General features: G+C 48.1%; 1 protein-coding gene across 2 annotated transcripts in view; it reads left to right on the top strand.

The window, feature by feature from the left end:
- The window catches only part of PLEKHM1 (pleckstrin homology and RUN domain containing M1), a 46,350-nt gene extending 26,225 nt beyond the window's left edge, over positions 1–20,125 (top strand). For both annotated transcript variants that reach the window (XM_019554396.1, XM_019554395.1), the window contains exons 8-12: positions 2,808–2,953; positions 5,228–5,421; positions 7,780–7,843; positions 10,430–10,587; positions 17,788–20,125. In XM_019554396.1, coding sequence (XP_019409941.1) covers positions 2,808–2,953; positions 5,228–5,421; positions 7,780–7,843; positions 10,430–10,587; positions 17,788–17,917 — 692 coding nt within the window. In that variant the 3' untranslated portion in view covers positions 17,918–20,125. The remainder of the gene's footprint in view (positions 1–2,807; positions 2,954–5,227; positions 5,422–7,779; positions 7,844–10,429; positions 10,588–17,787) is intronic.
- The last annotated feature ends 3,119 nt before the right edge of the window (positions 20,126–23,244 follow it).

Genomic DNA, 23,244 nt, shown 5'->3' with positions numbered 1-23,244 from the left:
GACACATGTTTCAAGTTTTGTTTTCATGATGTCTTTTGTTCTCCATCATGAATATTTAAACAAAACTTCCAGGTTGGATAAAAGTGTAATGGTTCAGTTTAATGCTTCTGGAAGAAAAGGGAGGTCACTTGATTTGGATCATGTTGGCACTGTATCATATTGTCCTCACAGAAAAAGGAGCAGGAGGAAGCAGATGCATCCATCACCATGTGGCCTGTCTGCTGCGCTGCTTTGGTCCTACATCATGCTGGACTTGGGGCCAGCAGCATTGGCCAACAACAAGGGTTTAGCAGTAGGGAGATGCCTGTGGAATGCACCCGTATGGCCTGCTGGCTCTCCCCAGGACTTTCCAAATCACAACTCTGGTCAGTGGCCTGTGGCGATAGCTGCACACCTCTCAGGGATACCCGTTGCTGCTCCTCCTTAGTGTGTGAGGTAAGGAGTTATAGTAGACAACCATAACTTTATACAGTATTTGCATTTCCATGGGGCCTGCCCAGAGTGAAAGACCTGTTGTGAAAAGCAGCTTATTTCTGGACTCCTCACACCTCTCCACTGGCTATGCTGAACTTAGTTCTTCACTTGTGCAGAGCCAGTAGAAGTGATTGGAAGGTGCGAGGGGAAACTACTTTTTAGGACAGTGATTTTCAACCAGCGTGCCATGGCACCCTGAGGTGCTTTGAGATCTTTCAGGGTACCGCATAATGTTAGCACTGTTAGGTATGCAAACATGATTCACAAGAGAAAACCAGAGATTTTAAACAGAAATCCTAGTTGTGGTCTTTCTGAATTATTTGCAACAAACTGCTCTATTTTTTTCATATAATAAAAAAAAGAGTGGGAACTAAGAGCTGGCATTTTCTGAGGGCTGCCTTGAGTCTATCCTGGTTTGCAGGGAAAAGAAAACTAAGAAGAGGGAGGAGAAAGGTTGGGGAAGGACTGCTTTGATATTGACATCTAGCTCCTGTTTCTATTCCCCAGCTCTCTGATCATTTCCCCAGCTCTTCCTGGGGGGGTGAAGGCCCTGATCTTTGTGCGGGGTTTCAGCCTGCACCAAGCACTGGGAAGATTGCAGTGCAGCTGCCAGCCTTCAGCGGCAGCCTATTGAAACCGGGCACGCAGATCCAGGGGCCCACGGGCCCAGGAAAGAGCTGGGGGAATGATCAGAGAGCTGGGGGGAATCAAACCGGGGGCTGGGCAATCCCTGCTGCATGACCTGGCTCTGCAGGGAGCAGAGATCCATGCCGGGGGTCTTCTCCCCACTGCTGCCTGCCCCGTGCAGCCCCAGATCTCTGCTCCCTGCGGAGCCAGGTTGCATGGCAGGGACCAGCACTGCCCTGCTGCATGACCTGGCTCTGCAGGGAGCAGAGATCTGTGCCAGGGTCTCCTTGCCACTACTCCCCACCCCACGCAGCCCCGCGGCATCGCGGGATGAGCAGTGGTGGCAAGGAGACCCTGGCGCAGATCTCTGCTCCCTGTGGAGCAGTCGCGCAGCAGGGACCAGCAGTCTTGCTCACTGGTCTGTGCTGTTTCCCTGCCCCGTGACCCAGCATGATGGGGATCAGAGATCCGTGCAGGGGTCTCCTCACCTGCACGCAGGGCAGCGGTCCTTCCCCTCCCCCGGATGAGTCGCTCACGGCCCCGTCCTGCTCCCCAATGGGGCCCTGCAGCCTCCAGCCCCCAAACCCCATCCAGCTGGGTAGGGCTGTGCGAAGCTTCCCTTGCAGCCCCTTCAAAACAAATTCAGAGGAGGTTCATCCGAAACGAAACAGGACAGTGATCCGAAACACCAAATCAAACCACTGTCCTCTGAAACAGCCAAATCTGAAACCAAATTGAAACGCAGCCATTTCACACAGCTCTAGCATGCATGGACATTTTCCAAGGAGCAGCAGACATGCAGTTAAGTCTGATCATCTTTTACCCCACTGCAAATGTGGTTGCTCCAAACCCTTAGTTGCATTTCTGTCAGCACAGCCCACTTGTTTCTCTCCATTTAGGCTGGCCTCTGCCACACCACTACATCCTAGATATTTCTACATGCCTTCCTCCCCTACGTGGCTGCTGAGATGGTTATGTCTTCAGCCGAAGTGTGCTGTCAGTTGGGCGGCACTTAGTTCTGTTCGTGTAGTTCTCAGATGCTGGACATAGCTTTCTGTTCCCTCTGCCCAAACTGGCCTGTGAGAGATGATAGAAAGACCATTTGCCTTGCCGGAGAGCTCTGATCACAGCTGATCATTGCAGGCAGAGACTTGTTTGCACCTTTCTCACCAGAAAATGGTCTTTTTATCACACAGATTTCTTAGAGGAGGTTTTCCTTATGATCTTGCTGCTCTCTGATTTGACTGTAAGTTCCCTCTGCTTTTATTTTCTGTATTTGAATTTTTTTTGAAGCTTTAGAAGTTTTTGCTGTGAAATGCAATACCTACCCTCTGGACTGGCATATTCAGGAGCAGAAGTAATCTGATCAGATGTCTAGTTGGTTCTTCTTGCTTTTCCAGATCTCTTGCTACAGTTTTTGGATACTACCATTTTAAATCTCCTCTGACTGGATTTCTCATCCATTTTCTTTGGTACTTTTCTGTTTCGTCTCATCCTCTCTCTTTTTTACCCTCTCTTGTTTCCGATCTCCCTCTGCTTTCGCTAGCTTGACACTCTCTGTACTGCACTGAGATAATTAGAGATGTACTCTATAAAGTGTGGTACCACTTCCAAGCATGCCCAAGTCTGTTCTGATGCATCTTCCAGAAACCACTACAGCCCAAGGACTTGTGACCATCTTGTTATTTAATCTCTGTTCTCTTAAGGCTGCTCCAGACAGATTGGATTTTCTTTTGTGAAGCCCAAACTCTGTGCATACTCTGGCCTCTATTACTGTGATGGCTGCCACCAGGATGACGAGTCTGTGATTCCATCACGTCTTATCCACAACTGGGACTTGACTAAGCGAGCAGTAAGTTCATGGATGGGTCATGGCAATGGTTTAGCTAATCCTTTAAGCATCTTCCCTTCTTGGCAAATAGGACTAGTGCAGTCCTTGGATACATTCATAGGCATGTAGGAGGAATAGGGGAGCCAGTTTAACTTCTGTATATGACACTCGTGAAACCCACATTTGGGGGGAGGGAAATGTAGAAAAACTGGGGAGAGTGCAGAAAATGAGGCGTCTGCAGCCAGCGAAAGCCACAAATTATTTGGTAGCTGGGAAAGGACTTGTCATGAAAGACTTGCTGCTTGATCCGTTTAGGTTTATCAAAAGGAGTATGGGCTGAATTGATTACACTGTTATAAAGGCTATTCGATGGGGCAGAAAGGATCTAGAAATAATGGCTGGAAACTGAAGGCAGACAAAATAATGCATGCATGTTTAACAGTGAGGATAATAAACTGGGATCCTGGTTTTCTCTGTTTAAAAATTGCAGCTTCTCTGATTTACAAGGGGGAACCCAAAATCCTTTGATTTTTATAATCCTCAAATCAGAGTTTTCCCATAGTTAAAATGAAATGCCACGAGAGAGAGAGATCAGTTGAACACAGTATGTTATTTACAATTTTAAAGCAATTTGGAAGCTTACCAGTGCCTCATTCATTATAATAAATTTTGACTACCTATATATTTTAGCATTTGATTTTGGCTTCTTTATCATAGGAAAGCAGAGTTCCCCCTGCCCCTTTCACTCACCAGGACACAGGCCCAGTTGCAGTTGTCACCCCCAGCTGCTTTGTGCGCTGAGCATCCCTGATATGCCAGTGCCCCTCACTCCACACCCATACCTCCTTGCCCCCCACCCTGTCCCTGCCAGAGGGAGGCCCCAGCTGCCAGGACTGTGGGTCCAGGGCCTGCCCCCCCCCCCCCACAGTCACACCTGAGCCCTGGCTGCCAACCATGGGGGACAACAGCTGCTGCAGTCTGAGCAGAGTGCAGAGCCTGGTTTTGTTCACCCACCTTTCCCCTGTGGGCAGCATGGCTGGAGTGGAGCCCATGTTGTGGGGGGAGAATGTAAGCTGCCTGCTGTGAGCTTGGGACTTCCTGCCCCTGTTGCCCTCCCCCAGCGGTCTCCATGGCCCAGCAGGCAGGACCTGGTGTGGGAGGGCAGAGTGGAGCGAGGTGGTTCGGTGCTGCTGCTGGGAGCCCTGCAGCACCATGGTGAAGTGCACCCTGCTGCTGTTGGGCGGGCAGGCGGTGCCTCACCATGGCAGCACCAACCCTGTCTGCCCCCTTTGCCCTCCTGCACTGGGTCCTGCTCGCAGGGCTGTAAAGACCCTGGGGAGAGGACAGCCAGGTGGAGAGCACTGAGCCTGCAGTGGGCACCCTGCATCCACCCCAACCCTGTGCACAAATCTGTGGGGCATGTGTCCCCACCACCCCCTCCATGGGAGTGCATGCAGCATCAGGGAGCCAGCTCCCCCTGCTGTGGACAAGTTACCTGTGACTGTCCCACTCCCTGGCCAGGCTCCGTGGCTGCATGTTTCTGTCCAGGCTCCATTCACTGCCCTGGCTGAGCAGTGCCTGGAGCCCCAACCTTAGCCCACCCACTCCCTCCCTCCCTTGCTGTGAGGGTCTCAGTCTGCCTCCCTTCCCCTGACTTACCTGCAGGAGCTGTTCTCCACCATGCCTGGCTGCCATATGCATGTGTGCGCGTGCACAGGCACATGGCACTCCCTGCCTGATTGTGCTCCCCAGGCAGCCCCTTGCAGGCAGGCACCCTACCAGCCTGCAAAGAGAAACTCACTGTTTCCCGTGTTCCTCTCCTTTAAAGGAGAAAAATCTATGGTTTCTCTCCTTAAAAGGATCAAATCTGTGTTTTTCCACAGCAAATGGAAAACCTGGATCCCTGGTGATAAACCAACAAAGCAAACAGCTGAGAGAAGTGATGGGATTCCCATCACTGGAGATTAAGGAAACATTAAAGAAAAATAAATCGTGCTTTTTCTAAAGTATATTTGATCCCGTCTTGGAACACAGGTCCTTCGGGTCCAACATTTGTATGATACAATGAAATTCTCTGGCCTTTAAAATGCAGGAGGTCAGACAAGATGCCCAAAGATTTAAAATCTTAGTCACCTCTTGTCATCTTCAATCAGTTTCTTCCTCCTGTATGTTTTCCTTGTAGATTTTTGTGTGTGTGAGTTCCAAAGCCCATTGAAGGAATTGGAGATCCTTCCAGGAACTGCAGTGCTCTCTGGATTGTGTCCTTACCTATGATTGTTTTCCCTTACGTTTTAGGTTTGTCGACAAGCTTTAAAATTCCTGAATCAGATCCGTAATCAGCCACTGATTGACTTGAAGCTGGTCAATGAAAGTCTGTATGACCACGTGGAAAAAATGAACCGAATCTGCAGGAGCAGGGAACAGCTGAAACTGCTTGGAGATTACCTAATAATGTGTCGCAGCGGAGCCCTAAAGGAGCTGAGCAAACGGTGAGGCCCCTACCTAAGAATTCCCATCCTAGCTGAAGGGCGGGGTGTCAATCAAGCCAGAACCACCCCTCTTCCCAAGTTATCTTCTTCGCAACGTCCACCTGTTTAACATTGTCATTTTTATGATTTAATGTATTACTATGTCTGGATCAAGACTCCATGGTGCTAAGTGCTGCACCTACACAACATAAAAGCTGGTTCCTTCCCCAAAGAGCTCAGGGTCTGAGCAAAGGCACCGTTTCATCTCGTCTCCCTCCCCCTCGCACTCTCCCCCTTCTTAGCTTAAGGTTGTGAATTGCAATGCAAAAAGACTATATTGCCTGAACTGCTTAGTTATCCAGTCAGGGAGCCAGAACGGATGTGGCTACTCCTGAAATGTATCTAATTTACTAGATGGAATTGAGTTAAGGGAAGTAGGAATTGTAGGGCTGAATCTTGGCTCTGCCACTGACACTTGTGATCTTGAGCGATTTCAGTCAACCTCTCCTATATCTTCTAAACTGAGATGATGACACTTAGACATGTCACAAAGAGGTGGGAAGAGGATTCATTATTGCTTTCTGAAAACATGAAGTGCCTCGTAAATGCCCTGTGTCTGCTGTGTCACAAGACCCATTTCGTCAAGCCATGAGTCAAAATCTCCTCTATTCTTGAGCTAGATAGGACTGAAATCTGGTCATCCATGCAGATCTTAATCACCTCAATACAGGGGTATCTTGCAACTTGGGTGGGTTGCAGGCTGGGCTCTGGTTACAACTGGTGTGGCTGTCCTGGGGGTGGGCACTGCTGCTGAAGTTCCCTCTGTCTGGCCTGCTAGATGAGTTTTATTTGTTTATATCACAGTCTTTCACAGTACCGGCCCTATCCAAAGCTCTGGGCCTCCTTGACATACATTTGAAAAGCCAGAAATGCAGGGAATGCAAAGCAGCACCATCCCCTCCTACCCACTCGTTGTTTAATCCTCAGTCACATGACTGATACCACTAAAAACTCCAGCATGCACTTGCCCACTAGAAAGAGATTCCACCCTCATAGCATTAATGGCTCTTGCAATGGCTTTTGAAAGTTTTGAAAAGTCTTTTGAGCCAGTTTGCTAAGGATATAAATACTTTTCTTTTTTTTAACTCTTTCTATCTTAAGTGAAGAGTTGTTACGTGTCAGTCTTGTATGTCTGCATATTAAAAGATGCAGGAAGAGGAATGCTGACGACACTAAGATGTGGGGGGATGTGGGCACGTTAAAAGGAAGGAATAGGCTACAGTCGGAACTAGACAAATTACAGGAGTGGGCGGACAAGAACAGGATGAGTTTCAACACTGCCAAGTGCAAGGTGATGCACCTGGGAAGGAAGAACCAGCAGCATACCTACAGATTGGGGGAGTCCCTTCTTGTCAGTACAGAGGCAGGAAAGGATCTTGGAGTTATCATTGACTCCAAGATGAACGTGAGCCGACAGTGTGGGGACGCAGTCAGGAAGGCCAGCCGCACCTTGTCATGCATCCACAGATGCATCTCGAGCAGGTCCAAGGAGGTGATCCTCCCCCTCTGTGGCACTGGTCAGGCCGCAGCTGGAGTACTGCGTCCAGTTCTGGGCGCCACACTTCAAGAGGGATGTGGACAGCATGGAGAGGGTCCAGAGGAGGCCACTCGCGTGATTGGGGGCAGCAGGGCAGGCCTTATGAGGACAGGCTACAGGACCTGAACCTGTTCAGCCTCCAGAAGAGAAGGCTGAGGGGGGATCTAGTGGTCTGTTACAAACTAGTCAGAGGGGACCAGCAGGCATTGGGGGAGTCCTTGTTCCCCCGAGCACTGCCAGGAGTGACCAGGAATAACAGTCACAAGGTGGCAGATGGTAGATTCAAACTAGATACCAGGAGGCTCTTCCTCACTGTCAGGGCTGCTAGGATCTGGAACCACCTTCCAAGAGAAGTGGTGCTGGCTCCTACCTTGGGGGTCTTTAAGAAGAGGCTAGACAATCACCTTGCCAGGGTCGTTTAACCCCAGTACTCTTTCCTGCCATGGCAGGAGGTCGGACTTTTTGATCTGCTCAGGTCGCTTCCAACCCTACCAACTATGAAACTATGAATGGAAAAAAAAAATAGTACCCCAAACCAAGACAACCTTTTAGTCTTAGTGGAAATACCCAAATAAAAAATAGATGCAACTTTGCCTCTGAACAACTCTCAAATGATTTTTAAGCTAGAAATGGTAACAGAAATTAACTCTGTTATATGGTGAAATCAGATTTGCAGGAGTTCTCTTCAGAGTCCACACCATCTGTTCTGTTTCCAACTTCAGTGCTGTTTCAGATCTGATGACATCTGTCTGATATTTTGTTTTGTTTGTGTTTCTGTGAAGGCTTGACCATAGGCATTACCTCCTGGAATGCCCCCATAAATACGGCGTTACTGATCTGAGGCAGGTAAGAGCTTTGGATTTTTTGTTGTCATGAATGAAAATGCTTTGATTTCTGTGCATGCAGATGGAGCTGAAAGCACATTTTTTTTTCTACTTAGAAGGATTTCAAACAGCTCTGCACCTTTTTTATTTCTTTTGCTCAGAGCATATAAAAAAAACTCTCAGGGGATTTCTGTGTTTTATATAGGGAACAGGCATATGTTGTTTGTTTCAGTGTTTACTTTGCACCAAGCCCACACGTTTGTTATATGTCATTTTGATCCATCATCAACATATGAATTACTCCCAGTCTCAAATCAAAACCGCCTCCTCGGCTTACCAAAGCAGATAAAGGATGTCTCAGACTTCACAGTGCAGCCTGAGCATCAAACTATGCTCTTTTGGACTAAAAAAGATGAGAGAAAGTTATAGTTTGGGTCCTGAGCACGATAAAGACTTCCTGCCTCTTTGACTACATCCCATAGAGGAGGTCCCACATACCTTCAAGAAGAGAGGGAAGTTCTGTTTCTGGGGGCCACCTCTGGACATGTAAGACGCACAGGACCCAAACCATAGTAAACTTCTTTTTTGTGGAAATGTTCATCTCCCAGATCTTCTTACTTCAGAGCCCTCCCATGGAAAATCATGAGAAAGTAAGAACATAAGAAGTGCCATACTAGGTCAGACCAAAGGTCCATCTAGCCCAGTATCCTGTCTCTAGCAGTGGCAGAAATGGATGCTATGCAGGCAAAGCATTGAAGCAGATATCTCTCGTGATCTATCCCCTATTCAGTATGCTACGTGGCATCCACTATTTATTAGATTAGCGATGCCAGGGGAAATATCTCCAGCTGTTCTGTTCAATAGCCATTAATAGATTTTTCATCAATTTATCCCAGGGGTTTTCAACCTTTTTTAATAAGTGTACTCCTGGCAGCTGGACATGGGGGGCAGGGAGGAAGATGGGTGGCAGAGGGGCACCACTGCCCTCTCCCCTCTCCTTCCCCCAGCCCTGCTCCTTGGAGGCAATGGTGTGGGGTAGTGGATGGCAGTGCTCTGTCCCTGCCCAGCTGCATGTACCCCCTAGGGCTTGCCCAAGTACCCCCAGGGGTACTTGTACCCCCAGCTGACAACGCCTGATTTATCCAGTACCTTTCTGAATCTGGCTATGCTATGCTATGCATCTCTACTGCTTCCTGTGACAATGAATTGCACAACTTAACTATATGTTGCATAAAAAGTACATTCTCTTGCTTGTTTTAAACCTGTTACCTACTAATTTCAGTGGGTGCCCCCTACTTCAAATATTCTGGGACTTGCAGATCACTTGATCCATACCCTTCATGATTTTATAGACCTCTATCATATCCTGCCTCAAATAACTGCCCTGTATAAAGTGTCTTGCATCTCAGCAGATTTGGCTTTGGGAGGCTGGTGTGAGTAGCAAGTTCCAGAGATAACAACCGCTCTGGTTTCTAGTACCAGCAAATCTAGAGGTTGTCAGCAAGAACTCCCCAGCTGACTCCTGTGCTTTGGGACCTGTGGTGAGAGTGGGGAGCTGATAGGTAGCCAGAAACTAGTGTGTAGGGCCATATAGTTTGGAGTTAATAACTAAAATTTCACCCAGGTTCCCAAAAAAGAGCCACAGTGCAGGCTTTGGGGAATTGAGGCCATATGCTTTTGGCTTGGAGGTCAGAGAACCAAGGCAGCATAACTACATTTTTCACTAGCTGTAGCTTCCGAGTGATGTAAACATCCAGGTCCTTTTGGACAGGATGGTACTGTTTCTCTGGTGGCTTGGACAGCATCAGGGAGAAGTGGTTATAGTCACCTTCCCAGGCACATGTGCTCTTGGCTTCTGACATCAAAAGATGCACATGGGGATTGAAAAGGAACTCCTGAATGCCAACTTTTTAAACAAAGGGTTGACTAGGACTACTGCCATCCCTGCTATGCCCCCTAGAGGGGTCACTGCTCACCTATATCAATTGTCATGTCTTGGTTGATGCTGTTGCCTACATCCTTATCTTAATGAGTTGCTGAGATTCAGGCAGCATAAGGCTTTACAGAAGTTAAGCCCCACATCTACCCCCAAACAGGGCTGAAATGGAAATTTCTTAATAGGTGGTTCTCGTGTTGACGTTGTGCTCAGGGGTGAATCTCATGCAGGGAGAATGAAGTCACTGCGGCAGCTGGGTGATCATATTTTGGGACCTTGTGTCAACTTCATGTAGCTGAACTATTGTCTCCCCAGTGGCCACATGTACAGGCAGGACCTAAGGGGTAATGCACATGCAGAAGGGAGGGCTTGCAGAGCAGATGAGAGACAAGCTAGAGAGAACTTGGGCTGACTCACTGCCCTAGCTGATATGTAGGCCACACAGCCTTTTTACTGGCAACCCACAAAAAAGTGCTCTGAAGAATCACCAAGATGATCAGCTTGGAGGCAGTCACAGTATCCCATCAGAGCATAGCCAGGTCTTAAAATCACAGCCTTAACCTTTCTGTGTGTACAAAGCTTGTTGCCAAAGCAGCATCTCCTGCTCCTATGCAGACTAGCGTCCCAAGTTTTGTTGTTTTTTTTTTTTTTGTTTGTTTCCGTACTCCCCAGATTGCAGATGGTGTCTTCGAAGTGTTTCTGCAATCACTGATCCAGTTTGCTTCCCACCATGTTTATAACTGTGACCTCTGCACCCAGAGAGGCTTCATCTGTCAGATTTGCAATCGCAATGACATCATTTTTCCCTTTGAGTTTGACACGACCACCAGGTGAGTGTACTTTCCAGTATAATGTACCATCTTGGGACTTTTACAGTGTAGTGGCCAGTGAAGCCCCTGTAAGCTCCTGACTGGCTTTTTCAGTTGCACTTTCTCTAAGAGATGATGCTTTAGCTGTTAAGAATTCAGTGAGAACTGATTAAACAGGTTAAATCTGCCTAAATGTTGTGAGGTGTGTGCACAATTTCCTTAATCTAATACAGGCATCAGCAACCCCTGGCATGCGTGCCACAGCATGGCATGCAAGGCCATTTTGCTCAGCACACCATGGATCCCCTGCTGCTCCCAGCAGGTGGCTGTGAGGCTGGAAGCCCTGTTGCAAGCAGTCAGAGCTCCATGGCTGGCAGCAGCTACCCAGAGCCTGGGTCAGCCGCAGGAGTGGCACCAGCCTCTTCCCGGTGGGGGGCTGAGGAAGGGCGGCACTGCGAGTGGGAGTGGGGTGGGCTCAGCTGCGCATGGCGGTGGCCTGGCTGGCACTGCTGGGGTGTCTATGGGGGTGAGGTGCCTAAGGTGAATTTTGGGGTGGCTATAGGCCCCGAAACCTCCCCCCAGTGCCGCTCCTGTGTACTCCAGAGCCCCAGCCAGGCCTTGTGCTAGCAACGGCTGAGTACACCCCTCTGGGCAGATGACAGGGGAGGGACCTGAGGCAGTGCAATCCCAGGGCCCTCCCCACCATTCGATCTGAGGTGCACATGCAGTTGCCACCAGCGCAGAGCTGGTGCTGGGGCTCCAGAGCCCTGGCATCAGCTCCGTCCTGGCAGCAACTGCACACACATATGTATGTGTCTGTCTGGTTTGGTGTGTGTATGTGCGTGTGCTTGGTTCTGTGCACACCTGTTTGGTTGTGTGTGCATGCATGTCTGGTTGTATGTGCGTCTGTGTACACATGTGCATGTGTGTCTGGTTCTGGGAGGGGGATGTGTGTGTGTCTGGTTCTCTCTCTCCTCTCTTTTTCTATGCTGTCCCTCTTTCTTTCAAAAAAAAATATGCACAACAACAACAAAGGCAGTGTATGAAGTTCTATTTATTGTCACCAGGTTTAGAATTTTTAGAAAACCTGGTATTTACTGTTTTTAAAAAAGCAACATTTATGATTATTAATTATATTAATATGTGGTGTGTCCTGCCATGTACCCCCCACCCTAGTTTTGTTTTTCTGGCTCGGTGGCACTTTGGCACCATACAAGGTAGACATTGCAGATTTTTTGACTCCAGCAAAGAAGGTTGCCTAGCCCTGACTTAACATCTGAGCACCTCCATAATCTTTCTTACACACCTTCAAAATGTGTCTGTGAAGTTGGGCAGTGCTGTGTACAGAATAGAAACAGAAGCAGAGAGAGGTGGTAAAAAACTTGCCCACAGTCTTACAGGGAGTTTGTGACAGGAGGGATTTGAACCCAGGTTTTCCAGGGTCTAAGCTCACATCCTGTCCTCTAGACCTGTCTTGTCCTAATCTGGTTGTTCTAGCAGGAGGCTGTTGTGCAGCCATCTTGCATTTGCTTTGCACTGAAAACTTAGACAGGAGTTCTTAAAAATGGAGACCCAGTGTTAAGCTCATACTTTGTGCTCTTAAGCCAGCGATCTGATTTCCAAGTACCAAGCACTTAGCAGCTCCCATTGTCCTCAAGGACTCAATTGGGTGATTGGACCAAAGAGGTACCTTTCAGAAGATGGGTATGAAGCACTGATAAAGTATTTTCGGTTGACTTCTGGGTCTGCCAAGGAGCACGCATGGGGTCCCCATGCCCCCCTGGCTTGGCAATCGGCCACAGGGGGACCCCGGGTGCCCCCCCAGACCAGACCCAGACCCAGGCACCAGCTGCCAAGTCAAGGGAGCACAGGGTGCCCCCCTGTATGCCCTCTGGCAGAGCCAGAAATGGGCCAGAAGTGGTTCTGGTCCACTTCCAGATCTGCTGCCGAGCGCACTGGAGAGCTCCTCACGCTCCTGTGGGACGCTCCATGCTCCCCACCATCGCAGCACTCACGAGCCACCTGCTAGCTGGAGGTATGCAGAAAAAACATTTAAAGCTGTGTCTATGTCCAAATCGCCAAATCTTTCTGAATCTCCAAATCGATTTGGAGGGTTCCGATTCAATTTGAAGAGATTAAAGGGTCTCCTGCTTCGATTCAGAGATTTGGCCACCGAATCGCGCTGAATCTCCACCAAATCAAATCGGGGACTGAAGCTTCACACAGCCCTACTTGTTACCGTATACCAAAAAAAAAGAAGCTTAAATTGGAGCTCAGAAGCAAGAGATTGGAAGTCCAGAAAGATTTCCAGAAGCGAAGAGCAAGATCAGGTTTGTTAAAAAACAGGCACTGAATATCACGAGGCCCAAAAACCAAGGAGGTTTTGGAAATAAAACACTCATATGAATGAGAGCATCTTCAATTTCATTTGAAAGGGTGCTAGGTTCTTAAAGAGCACAAGCCAGCCAGTCACTGCTACAAGTAGGAAGAGATGTATCCTGCAGCTTGGCTATTCTATACTTTAATGAAATAAAATTATTTGTGCTTTCCTAAGAAGCAAGTGACTGGCACTGGCTCGACTAGACAGGCCTCTTCTCTGGTCTGGTCATTCCTGGTTCCTGGGATGTGCATAAAGGTGTTTTAGCTGTATTAGTCTGACATTAGGTAGATGGTAAGTAAGACAGGGTGGCATCTAACTGGTTCAGAGTTGTGAGGTTTTTGTAGGCAGTAACCTACTGCATCAGATGCTATGAATGGGCTGGCAGAAAGAAGATTTTGCACACAAGGCAAAGCAACAGGTAGAGCACACTGCTAAGGGATGTAATAAATGAAAAGGCAGTTGACATCTGGAGGGAAACTGGAGGTCTTAGCTAGTCCAGGTAATGGGATAAATATCCATAGTTCCTATTGACACCATGGTTAGTACCATCCAGTTTGTGGATAATGTCTTGTCCCGCAGTTTCACATTCCAGTTGATTTGTAATGGTTCTTGCTTAAGGACAGCAATTCTGTGATTGGTGATGTTTGTTTTTGGAGTTGATGTTGAATCAGTGTTCAGTCATATTTTTATGTAGGTCTTTCCCTCTCTGGCCAAGGCAGACAGCAGAGAGGCATTGGAAGCTAGTGATAGCGTATATCATGTTGGTGAAAGAGCAAGTGAATAAATCCTGGGTGTTTATAATTTGTGTTGCTTGGTTCAAGAATTGTATGGTCCATGTTGATGAGGGGGTCTTGTTCATCTCAAAAGGATCTAGTGACCTGTTTTATTACCTCTTTTATCACTGTTTATCTATCCATTCTGCCAATCCCCTTAATAGTGTCTGACAAAATAGGTGGTTGCTTATGGAAGCTCATGCCTCTCCAAACCAGTTAGGACAGGGTGGCACCTCAGAGACCATCTCCTGCCTGGGATGCGTATAGTAATTGGTCTTAAAGCTCTATAATGGGCAGGTGTAACTAAGTTCTTGATGTGTCTGACATGCCAAATGTGGGGTATGTCCAATCTCATTGTTCCTAGCAGGATGCTTTTTTTGCTGCTTCCCTCTTGCAGGGACCACACCCTGCTCAGTATTTGACAGCATAGCCCACAGACTTGAAATGCGACGGCCTAGCCCACAACAAAAGCACGTTGACCCCATGCATCCCTGAGTGTGAGCACAGCAATGAATTGTGGTGGGAAGGGTAGTGCAGGGGTTTTTTTTCTATCTGTGGTCTACAACTTAACTTTTTCTCATAGAAGCAAGGCACTCTGCATTGCAGCAGGAAAACAGCTCAAACACATTCTCACCAAGCTCAACCCAACTTCCTGCTGCTGCTTGCCATGTGTGAAAGCCAGCTGCTTGGGCTGTGCTGTATATCACTCAAGCAGGATATGTCTGAAATGCCTCCAAACAATAGTTCTGGCTGTGAGAGCCATATTTTCATTTTAACATTGCCAGCAGCTATTTCCTGAGACCATTTGCTTTGCAGGTGGAGGCCCAGTTGTTTCCTTTTGGCAGTAGCCCATTCTGAAACACTTCAGGCAAAATTCTGTCTTCTCTGAAGGCCAAACTCTCTACTGACTTTATATAGGCCAGAATTTCACCCTGGCCCTCATGTTCTGTAAACACTTTCAGAAGATGCAATTAGTTTCTTACACGATGCTAATTTTTAGGGCTGTGCAAAGCTTCGATAGCTGATTCAATTCAGAGGAGATTCAGCCCGATTCAGGGACCCAATCTCTGAATCTGAATCGAATCAGGAGGCCAAGTAAAAGCTCTGAACTGATTCAGGTGTTTCGAATAGATTTCGGAAAAGATTCGGCCAATTTTGGAGGTTCAGCCATGGCTAAACAGGCAGCTGACAGCTGCCTCCAGCTGGTAAGTCTGTTGGGGAGGTGGGGGGGAGGGAAGAATTGGGGCTGGGACAAGCTGCCCAGCTGGGGCAGGGGGGGGCTCAGGATGCACATGAGGCAGCAGGGTCTCTGCCCCGCTACCACTTGCCTGGCAAGGGGGTGGGATGTGGGCGTGGCTCACTCCAGCTGGAAGGGGGCAAGTGGCAGCAGGACATAACGTCTGCGGTTCCCCCTACCTGAGCAGCTGCAGAAGAAGCCCCCATGGCTGCCCTGCTTGGCCCCATCCCCTGCCCAGCCCAGTCTTCTGGCATTTTAAAATAACAAACAAACCCCATACTCACCGGCTCTGGCAGCGGCAACTGGGGCCTCCGAGGACTCATGGCAGAGCCCCCCTATGCAGTGTGTGGAAGTGGGGATTGCCCCCTCCCCACTTGGCACCCATGCAGCAGCTGCCCCATAGTGTGGGTATAGCATGGCTCAGCTGGACACTGCATACTGTCTGGGAGCTGGGGCAGCTCCAGCATTCAGCCAGAGCCTGGCACCGCTCAGCCCCAGCTCCCAGGCAGCACACAGTGCCCTGCCAAGCCATGCTGCACCCATGCCATAAGGCAGCTGCTGCACGGTACCAAGCGGGGGTGGGGGGGGTGACCCCTGTTGCCCCCCACTGCACCAGTCTGTGCAGGCAGGCTCTGCCACGAGCCCTCAGAGGACCCAGTCACTGGTCCTACAGCTGCTGAGTATGGGGCTTTTTTAAGTGCTGGGACTGAGCTGGAGCCGAGCAGGGGATGGGGCTGGGCAGGGCAGCCATGAGGACTTCTCCCATGGCTCCCCACTCCTGGGTAGAGGCAGGCACAGCTGGTGGAGCCCTGGGAGAACCTGCAGCTGCCCAGCTCTGCCTGCCTCTCCCTGGCCGATCCAAATCTCTCTGAATCGGTGCTGAATCTTCCAAAACTGAATCAATTCAGGACAGTGATCCGAATTGAATCTTGCCCACCAAATTGAATACTTCCCTATTCGCACAGGCCTCCTAATTTTTGATAATGAAGTACCACCAGCAAACTTTTGTCATAGAAAGTAATTATAATAAATCTGGTAAAGCATACTGCTTACAGGTTGTCTGCATACCACTGGTGGCACCCATACCGCAGTTTGGGAATCACTGGTCTAGTGAGGTGGTGCCCAACCTTTTGCCCTGCAGGCCAAATAGGTTGTGCCAGATCCAGCCAGTGGGCTGTATCCAATATGTGGGGCCATCATGGGGGGCACAAGCCAACTCTGATCCATCTACCCAGGGTGGGGAGTGGCCCAACTCTGATCCAGACATGCTAGGGGCAGGATAGAGCAGCCCTGATCCAGATGTGTACAGGGGAGCAGGGAGCAGTTCAGCCCCAATCCAGATGGGTGGGGTGTGGGGGGATAGAGCAACCTGGCCCAATCCGGATGTGCCAGCCCTTATCCCAGTGCATGGCAATGACCTGTTTGAGTTTGCATCTGGTGTCGCAAAGCCTCCGCCATTTCCTGTTGACAAATTTTCGGACCCATAAGGATCCCGATGGGTCAGATAACATGGCTCCATGAGACTGAGATTGAGCACCCCTGGTGTATTTGACTATATCTAGAGATCTAATTCTGTGGTACCACAGAGTAAAACCACGAAGGCTAGCAGGGAGGGATTCTGAATTTATACCACCATGACAAAGACTAGAATTTGGTCCTGTTTTTTTTCAGATTAGAATAGCACCTTGTAATTTTGTGGCTTCTCATATCCTTCATAGTGGTTAACATCGCTGCAACTGCTCTGGGTATTTTTGACATTTCCTTTGGATGTGCCTAGCTGCTCTGAGCACCTGGGCGGACTATGCTTTCTTTGGAATGTGAACTTGAGTCATGCGTCGGGCACATACAGAATCAGCTCGAGATTTACAGCAGGGTATAATTTGCTGCTGTTTATGTTCCTCATGCACTTCAGGCTCTTAAGTCAGCTGAGGGATGGCTGGTGGGGAGTGTTGTGAGCTTTGTGCTGTCCCCACCTAGCTGGGCTGTTTTTACTCATCACCAAAATCAAAACTGATCACAGAAATCCTGCCCTGGAATCTGCTTTCTGCCCATCTCTAGGGTGCTTGCAATCATTTCCTTTGTCAACAGTGCCTCCTGAAAAAAGTAAGTCTTGAGCTGTCTGGCAGCACTTCCTACTCTGGTGGATCAAGAAGTCAGTCTGGTTCTACAAGCAGAGCTCAGATGTAGGTTCAGAAGTTGCTTGGTTTGCACGCTCTTTGCTAGTACTGATTTGCATTTAAAAATGGACCTTGCTGTCTTGCACATTACTGTTGTGATGAGAGAGAATTAAAATTGCCCTGCACAATCCATGATTCTGGCTGTTTAGATTTACACATTTTCACTTGATCTTGTACCTTTTTAAGAACCGTTTTTCTATTTTGACGCTTATGGGCAAATCCTGCTGCTTTTCTTGTGTTCACATCTTGGATTTTTTTTTTTTAAATCTGGAAAAATTATATAATGTTTCAGTAGCTGATTGAGGGCAGTTGATGCTCATGGGGTGAGAAAAAGCTCTTTTGGAGCTTTCTTGATCTCATGTAGCAGTTACTGAAGGTAACCCCTCTCCATTTGGTTATTAAATACTGCCTGCTGACAGCATGAGTTCATCTGTTTTTAATATTTATGCTACAGGTTGGTAATTGGTGTAGTAAGTCTTAACTATTGTCAGAGAGTTTTAGTATTAATGAGGCTTGGTACTGAAGGTAAACAAGAAAAAAAAAACAAGTAACTCTATGGCTTGACTTTCACAATGGAGGGATTCTTTATTCTCTGCACAAAGTCAAGTGTAAAATATATTTTTGATGTGCTTTGTGCTTTCTCTTTTCTCACAGGTGCAAAGAATGCAAAACCGTCTTCCATAGTTGCTGCCAGTCTCGTGTGAAGTCCTGCCCCCGCTGCGAACGCCGGCAAAAATACCAGCAAAAGCTGCAAGCGGGTGTCATCATGGAACCAAATGTGTAGCAAACAGCTCCTCACAGACCAACTGTCACATGTGACTTTGATCATCTTCCAACTGGAGTGGCTTGAACATGGCATGAAGGGGAAAAAGGGATCACACGCCACGTGCCATTCAGTCCAAGCAAATACATTCCTAATACTGCTTGGAGCAGCTCCTGTATGCAGGCATTACCAGAGTAGGAGTTGTCATAAGCCGTAAAAGTCCTGTGGTGATGCACGAAGCTGGGCAAGCCTCTCCCAGACAAGCAGAGGCTACTGAGGAGAGAGGGCCAGTGCTGTGGAAACCCGCTGGAAATAAATCAGTGACTCACAAACTAATACTTTTTCTGTTCACGCTAACCAGGTGCTGCTGCATTTTCGGGCTAAATGCACATCTCATAAAGAAGTTTGTTCCCTTTATTTAGTTTTGCTGGCTGTCCTCTTGGAGGAAGTGCTGCCAACTTGCAATGGAAATTTGAGAGATTTCCTGCCTGTAAATATCATAGGGTTTCCAATCAAGTGTCTGTATAACAGAAATGTAAAGAAGTTTCTAGTTTTTTAGGGTATTTGCAATACTGTAAAATAATATTTTTTTTTTGTATATGTGATTTTTTGCATAGGAGAAGTATCTCGCCTGCTTGGGGGAAATCAACAGAATGGCAGTGCGAATCCAAATGGCAAGGAGGACTTTAGAAAATGAAGCTGAAATGAAAGTCTTGTGCCTTCAGCACTTTGTACACAGCAGCTGATTTATGCTGCCTTTTTCATGCCATGTGCCAATAGGAAACATATATTGCATAATAGGAATGTACCCCTAAATACTGCTGCCTGCTCAGAGGGGACATTCCTTTCTCACCTGCCAGAAGACACCTCAGGCTCTTTCACTTGTAGAGTCCCACCAAATACAGTGGCCTTTTAAATCTAAACCAAACACAAATTCCCTCCATGGCTATATTTTTTTTTTTTTTTTTTTTTTTAATCCTTGGCCAGTTCTAAAGCCATTGAGAGATTTTTATTTTCCTTTCACTTTAATGTTTCATTCTAATATGGATATTGTCAAAGTCTACTTAACAGTGACTAAAGCTGTTGTTTGAGTTTGCTCCTCCCTGCTGTGGGTTATGGAAAAGACTGCCTACTGTACAGGGAGCACGTCAGAGCTGTTCGATCTCTCTGCTGGCCCATCTACTGAGACCAGAACAAACAGAAGAACTGGCCCACAGAATAGCATTGTCTTATGATGTGATGTAGCTCTTCTTCACCTCTGTTTTAATTATAGATGAAAAGATCTTACTTTTATTAAGGGCTTACTTGATTTTAGCAGACATTAAAGGGACAGGCAAGCTAAAATGAGAGTGTGCGTCAGGTTTGCTCCATAGAGCTCTTGCATTTGTCCTCAGGCTTTTAACTGCAAAGCCACCATCTGGCTTCTGCTTTGCCCCTCTCCCAGCCAGCCCTTCCTCTCCTTCCCCTTTATCACGGAGGCAGTGTTTGCACTGGAGTATGCTGTCTTCTCTCACTTCCACTCCACCAAAGCTCACTTTCCAGATTAGTCTCTTCTGCCCTCCCCCTCCCTGGCTCCTGTCAAAATTGAGAACTGCTTATCTCTTATCCTCACCTCTTCCTCTCTTCTGTATCTTCATGGACAGCTCCATTCCTTCCTGTCTCCCAGGCACCCAGTCTCAGTCTCCCCTCTTCCCTACAGTCTCTTTCTGTCATTTCTCACCATGGTGCCACTGCTGCTCAGCTCTCTCACTTTCCATCCACCCACTCCCTCCTGCTAATGGCCTCCCCACACCCCGTTCCCTCACTGTGTCACCCCCCCACCACCCTCCCCGGCTTCTTTCCTGTGACATCACAGCCAAATCCTGCTTGGAAACGAGGCCTCTTATCTAATCTTACCCCTGCTGTTTCTGCTTTTATTTCTCCTTGTTTTCACTCGTCTCTCTCTTCCTTGTTATCCCTTCTTCTCCATTTAGCTGTGTGTGTCTTCATCTCACAAGCATCTTTGTTCTTGTCCCTCATCCCCTTCAGGTCCCTCTGCATTAGCAACCTGCACACCCACCCCTCCTTCCATGTCTTGCCAGGCTTTAGTCTGTCTTGTCTCATCCAGATTGTGAACCCTCTGGGGCAGGGACCAGATCTTGTCTGGGTGTGGGAAGCATTATGGGATTGACTGCACTATGTACACAAGTGTTTTATAATAATAATAAAAAGAATTCTATGTCTGTTGTACCTTTGCAGTCCACATGTCTTACTCTCTGGAGGATTTTTCATTGTTTAGGCAAGGTCCCAAGCCCATCCTGGGGGAACCAAGTTACACGGTGGCGTGTCCTAAACTCCATGGCAGCACTACAGTCATGAAATAACCTTACTCCACAGCCCCTCACAACCCCAGTTGTGGTTCCTTGTTAAATACTCATTGACTACAAGCTCTCCTCTTCTGCTGTAGATGGTTTGCAGAGCCTCTGTTAGGTCCTGTCACTTCTCTTGGGGGACTGCATTGCTGAGCAACAGCCTTCAGTTTGACTTGTGCTACTTAGCTAGGGTTTCCTACTGAAACCCTGAGTTATTGAATCCTCAACTTCCCGCTCTTGTGCAAACAGTCAAAACAAACATGATTAGAGGCCTGGGAAACGCAGCTTATGAGGAAAGGCTGAAAGAACTAGGACTACTTTGTCTGGAGAAGAAAAGACTGAGGGGGAATTTGATAGCAGCCTTCAAATACCTGAAGGGTGGAGAGAGACTTATCTTTGTGGCTGTATGGGACAGGATTAGGAGCAAGGCTTCAGGCTGCAGCAGGGGACATTTAGCTTGGAGATCAGGCAAGAATTTGTTGACCATGAAGCTGGTCAAGCATTGAAATGGGCTACATAGGGAAACTGGAATCTCCATCCTTGGAAATTTTCAAGACCAGGTTAGGTAGACATTTGGCTGGGATGGTTTAGTTGGGGACAATCCTGCCTTGAGGAGGGGGCTGGACTAGGTGACCTTTTTTTCATAGATACATAGATGCTAGGGTCTGAAGGGACCTCAACAGATCATCAAATCTGACCCCCTGCCTGGGCAGGAAAGAGTGCTGGGGTCAGATGACCCCAGCCAGATGCCTATCCAGCCTTCTCTGAAAGACCCCAAGGTAGGGGAGAGCACCACCTCCCTTGGAACCCCATTCCAAATTTTGGTCACCCTTACCGTGAAGAAGTTTTTCCTGATATCTAGCCTAAATCGGCATGCTCTCAGTTTGTGACCATTGTTCCTTGTTAGCCCCAGGAGGTGCCCTGGTGAACAGAGCACCTGCAATCCCTTGCTGCGTCCCCCTAATGAATTTCTGGGTGGCCACAGGATCACCTCTCGGCCTTCTCTTGCGGAGGCTGAAGAGGTCCAGGTCCCTCAGTCTCCCCTCATAGGGCTTGTCCTGTAAGCCCCTAACCATACAAGTGGCCCTCCTCTAGATCCTCTCAAATCTATCAACATCCTTCTTGAAGTATGGCACCCAAAACTGGGTGCAGTACTCAAACTGCAGTCTGACCAATGCTGCATAGAGGGGAAGCATCACCTCCTTGGATCTATTTGTCATGCATCTCCTGATGCATGATAAAGTGCGGTTATCTTTGCTGATGAGTTCATCACACTGACGACTCATGTTCCTCTTGGAGTCCACTATAACTCCAAGACCCCTTTCTGCGTCTGTGCTGCTGAGAGAGGGTCATTTCCTAGCCAGTAGGTGTGCTGGATATTTTTTCACTTGACGTGCACCGCTCTGCACTTGTCCTTGTTGTACTGAATCCTACTGTATACTGACCACTCTTCTAACCTGCCCAGGTCTGCCTGCAATCATTCCCTACCCTCCAGAGTGTGCGCTTCACCCCACAATTTAGTATCACCTGCAAACTTGGACAGAGTACACTTCACACCCTCGTCCAAGTCACTGATGAAGCCATTGAAGAGTACAGGTCGAAAGACTGAACCCTGTGGGACCCCACTACCCACATCCTTCCATGTTGATACCGACCTGTCTACTACCTCTCTCTGGGTACAACCGCTAAGCTGATTTGCCACCCACCGGACCATGTAAACATCTATGTTGCAGCCTCTTAATTTATTTATGAGAATAGGATGGCATACCATATTGAAGGCCTTGATAAAGTCCAAGAAGACAACATCCACCTCTGCTCCTGTTGTGGTAAAATGTCATAAAACCAGATTGGTCAGGCATGATCTACCTGCTACAAGTCCATGCTGGTTTCCCTGCTGCATTATTTTTCCCACTGGACTTCCATGAATATCCTTCATAATCTTTTCAAAGACCTTTCCAAGGATGGAGGTGAGACTGACTGGCCTACAATTACTCAGCTCCTCCTTCCTCTCCTTGAAAATAAGGACCACATTGGCCCTTTTCCTGTCCTCTAGGACCTGACCCAAGTGCTCAAATAACCGTGCCAGTGGTTGTGCTATGACACCAGCTAATTCCTTCAGTACTCTTGGATGCAGCTCAGGCGGGCCTGCTGACCTGAACACATCCAGTCTATCCAAGCAACTCTGCACCAAGTCAGCGTCCACAGCTGGCGGGCTGTTGTCTCTCTGATGCCCATCTAAGAACCCCTTAGGAGATGTATCTTGAGCCCTGTTCAGGAACACTGGCCCTGGTGCCCTTCTGCTCCCCCTCCCCCAGATGTGCTGTTGGCTGCACCTGCTATGACAACAGTGCCGGGCGGGGGCGGGGAGCACCGATTTACTTGCCCCCCAGATACATGGATGGACGCAGCACTGCACTGCCCCTGCTGTGACAGACTGGAGTGGGGAGGAGGTGACAATTATGGGACACTTTGGCACCCCCTCACAGTCAGTGCGTGGTGCTAGTCCCCTCCTCCCGCTGTCACTCCAAGTTACATTACCGGCTTCCCTAATAGCTTACCATTATCCTGATATTTGTTACATTTTACGCAATGCATCTTTCCTGGGTGTCTGTAACTGATATGTAAATGCTGAATGTATTCCAGGCTTACCCAAGATGTTTGTACATAGCTCATCACTATTCCTTATCCTTTGGTCTCTCCAGGCCCATGGTCATCTTCCTGGTCTGTACAGTCATCTGTGCCCTCACCGCATTTGACTCAATCATCGCCACCTACTGCAACACTGTCATCTATGACTATGAAGGACTTGTGATCATAACCACAATGGTAATGCAGTTCCCTATCTTATATAGATCTTATATATCTATATATATCTTATATAGACTCAAGAAATCTATGGGCCAACGAGAGGCAAAGTGCTGCTTGACCTGGTACTGGCTACGGGGGACAACCTAATCGGCGACCTAGTGATTGATGGGAAGTTGGGTGACAGCGACC

The sequence above is a fragment of the Crocodylus porosus genome, unplaced genomic scaffold (genome assembly GCF_001723895.1).
Source record: "Crocodylus porosus isolate Cpor-Errol unplaced genomic scaffold, CroPor_comp1, whole genome shotgun sequence".
NCBI classification, from domain to species: domain Eukaryota; kingdom Metazoa; phylum Chordata; order Crocodylia; family Crocodylidae; genus Crocodylus; species Crocodylus porosus.
The sequence above is the reverse complement of the archived record's forward strand: the minus strand, read 5'-3'. Positions and strand labels throughout refer to the sequence as shown.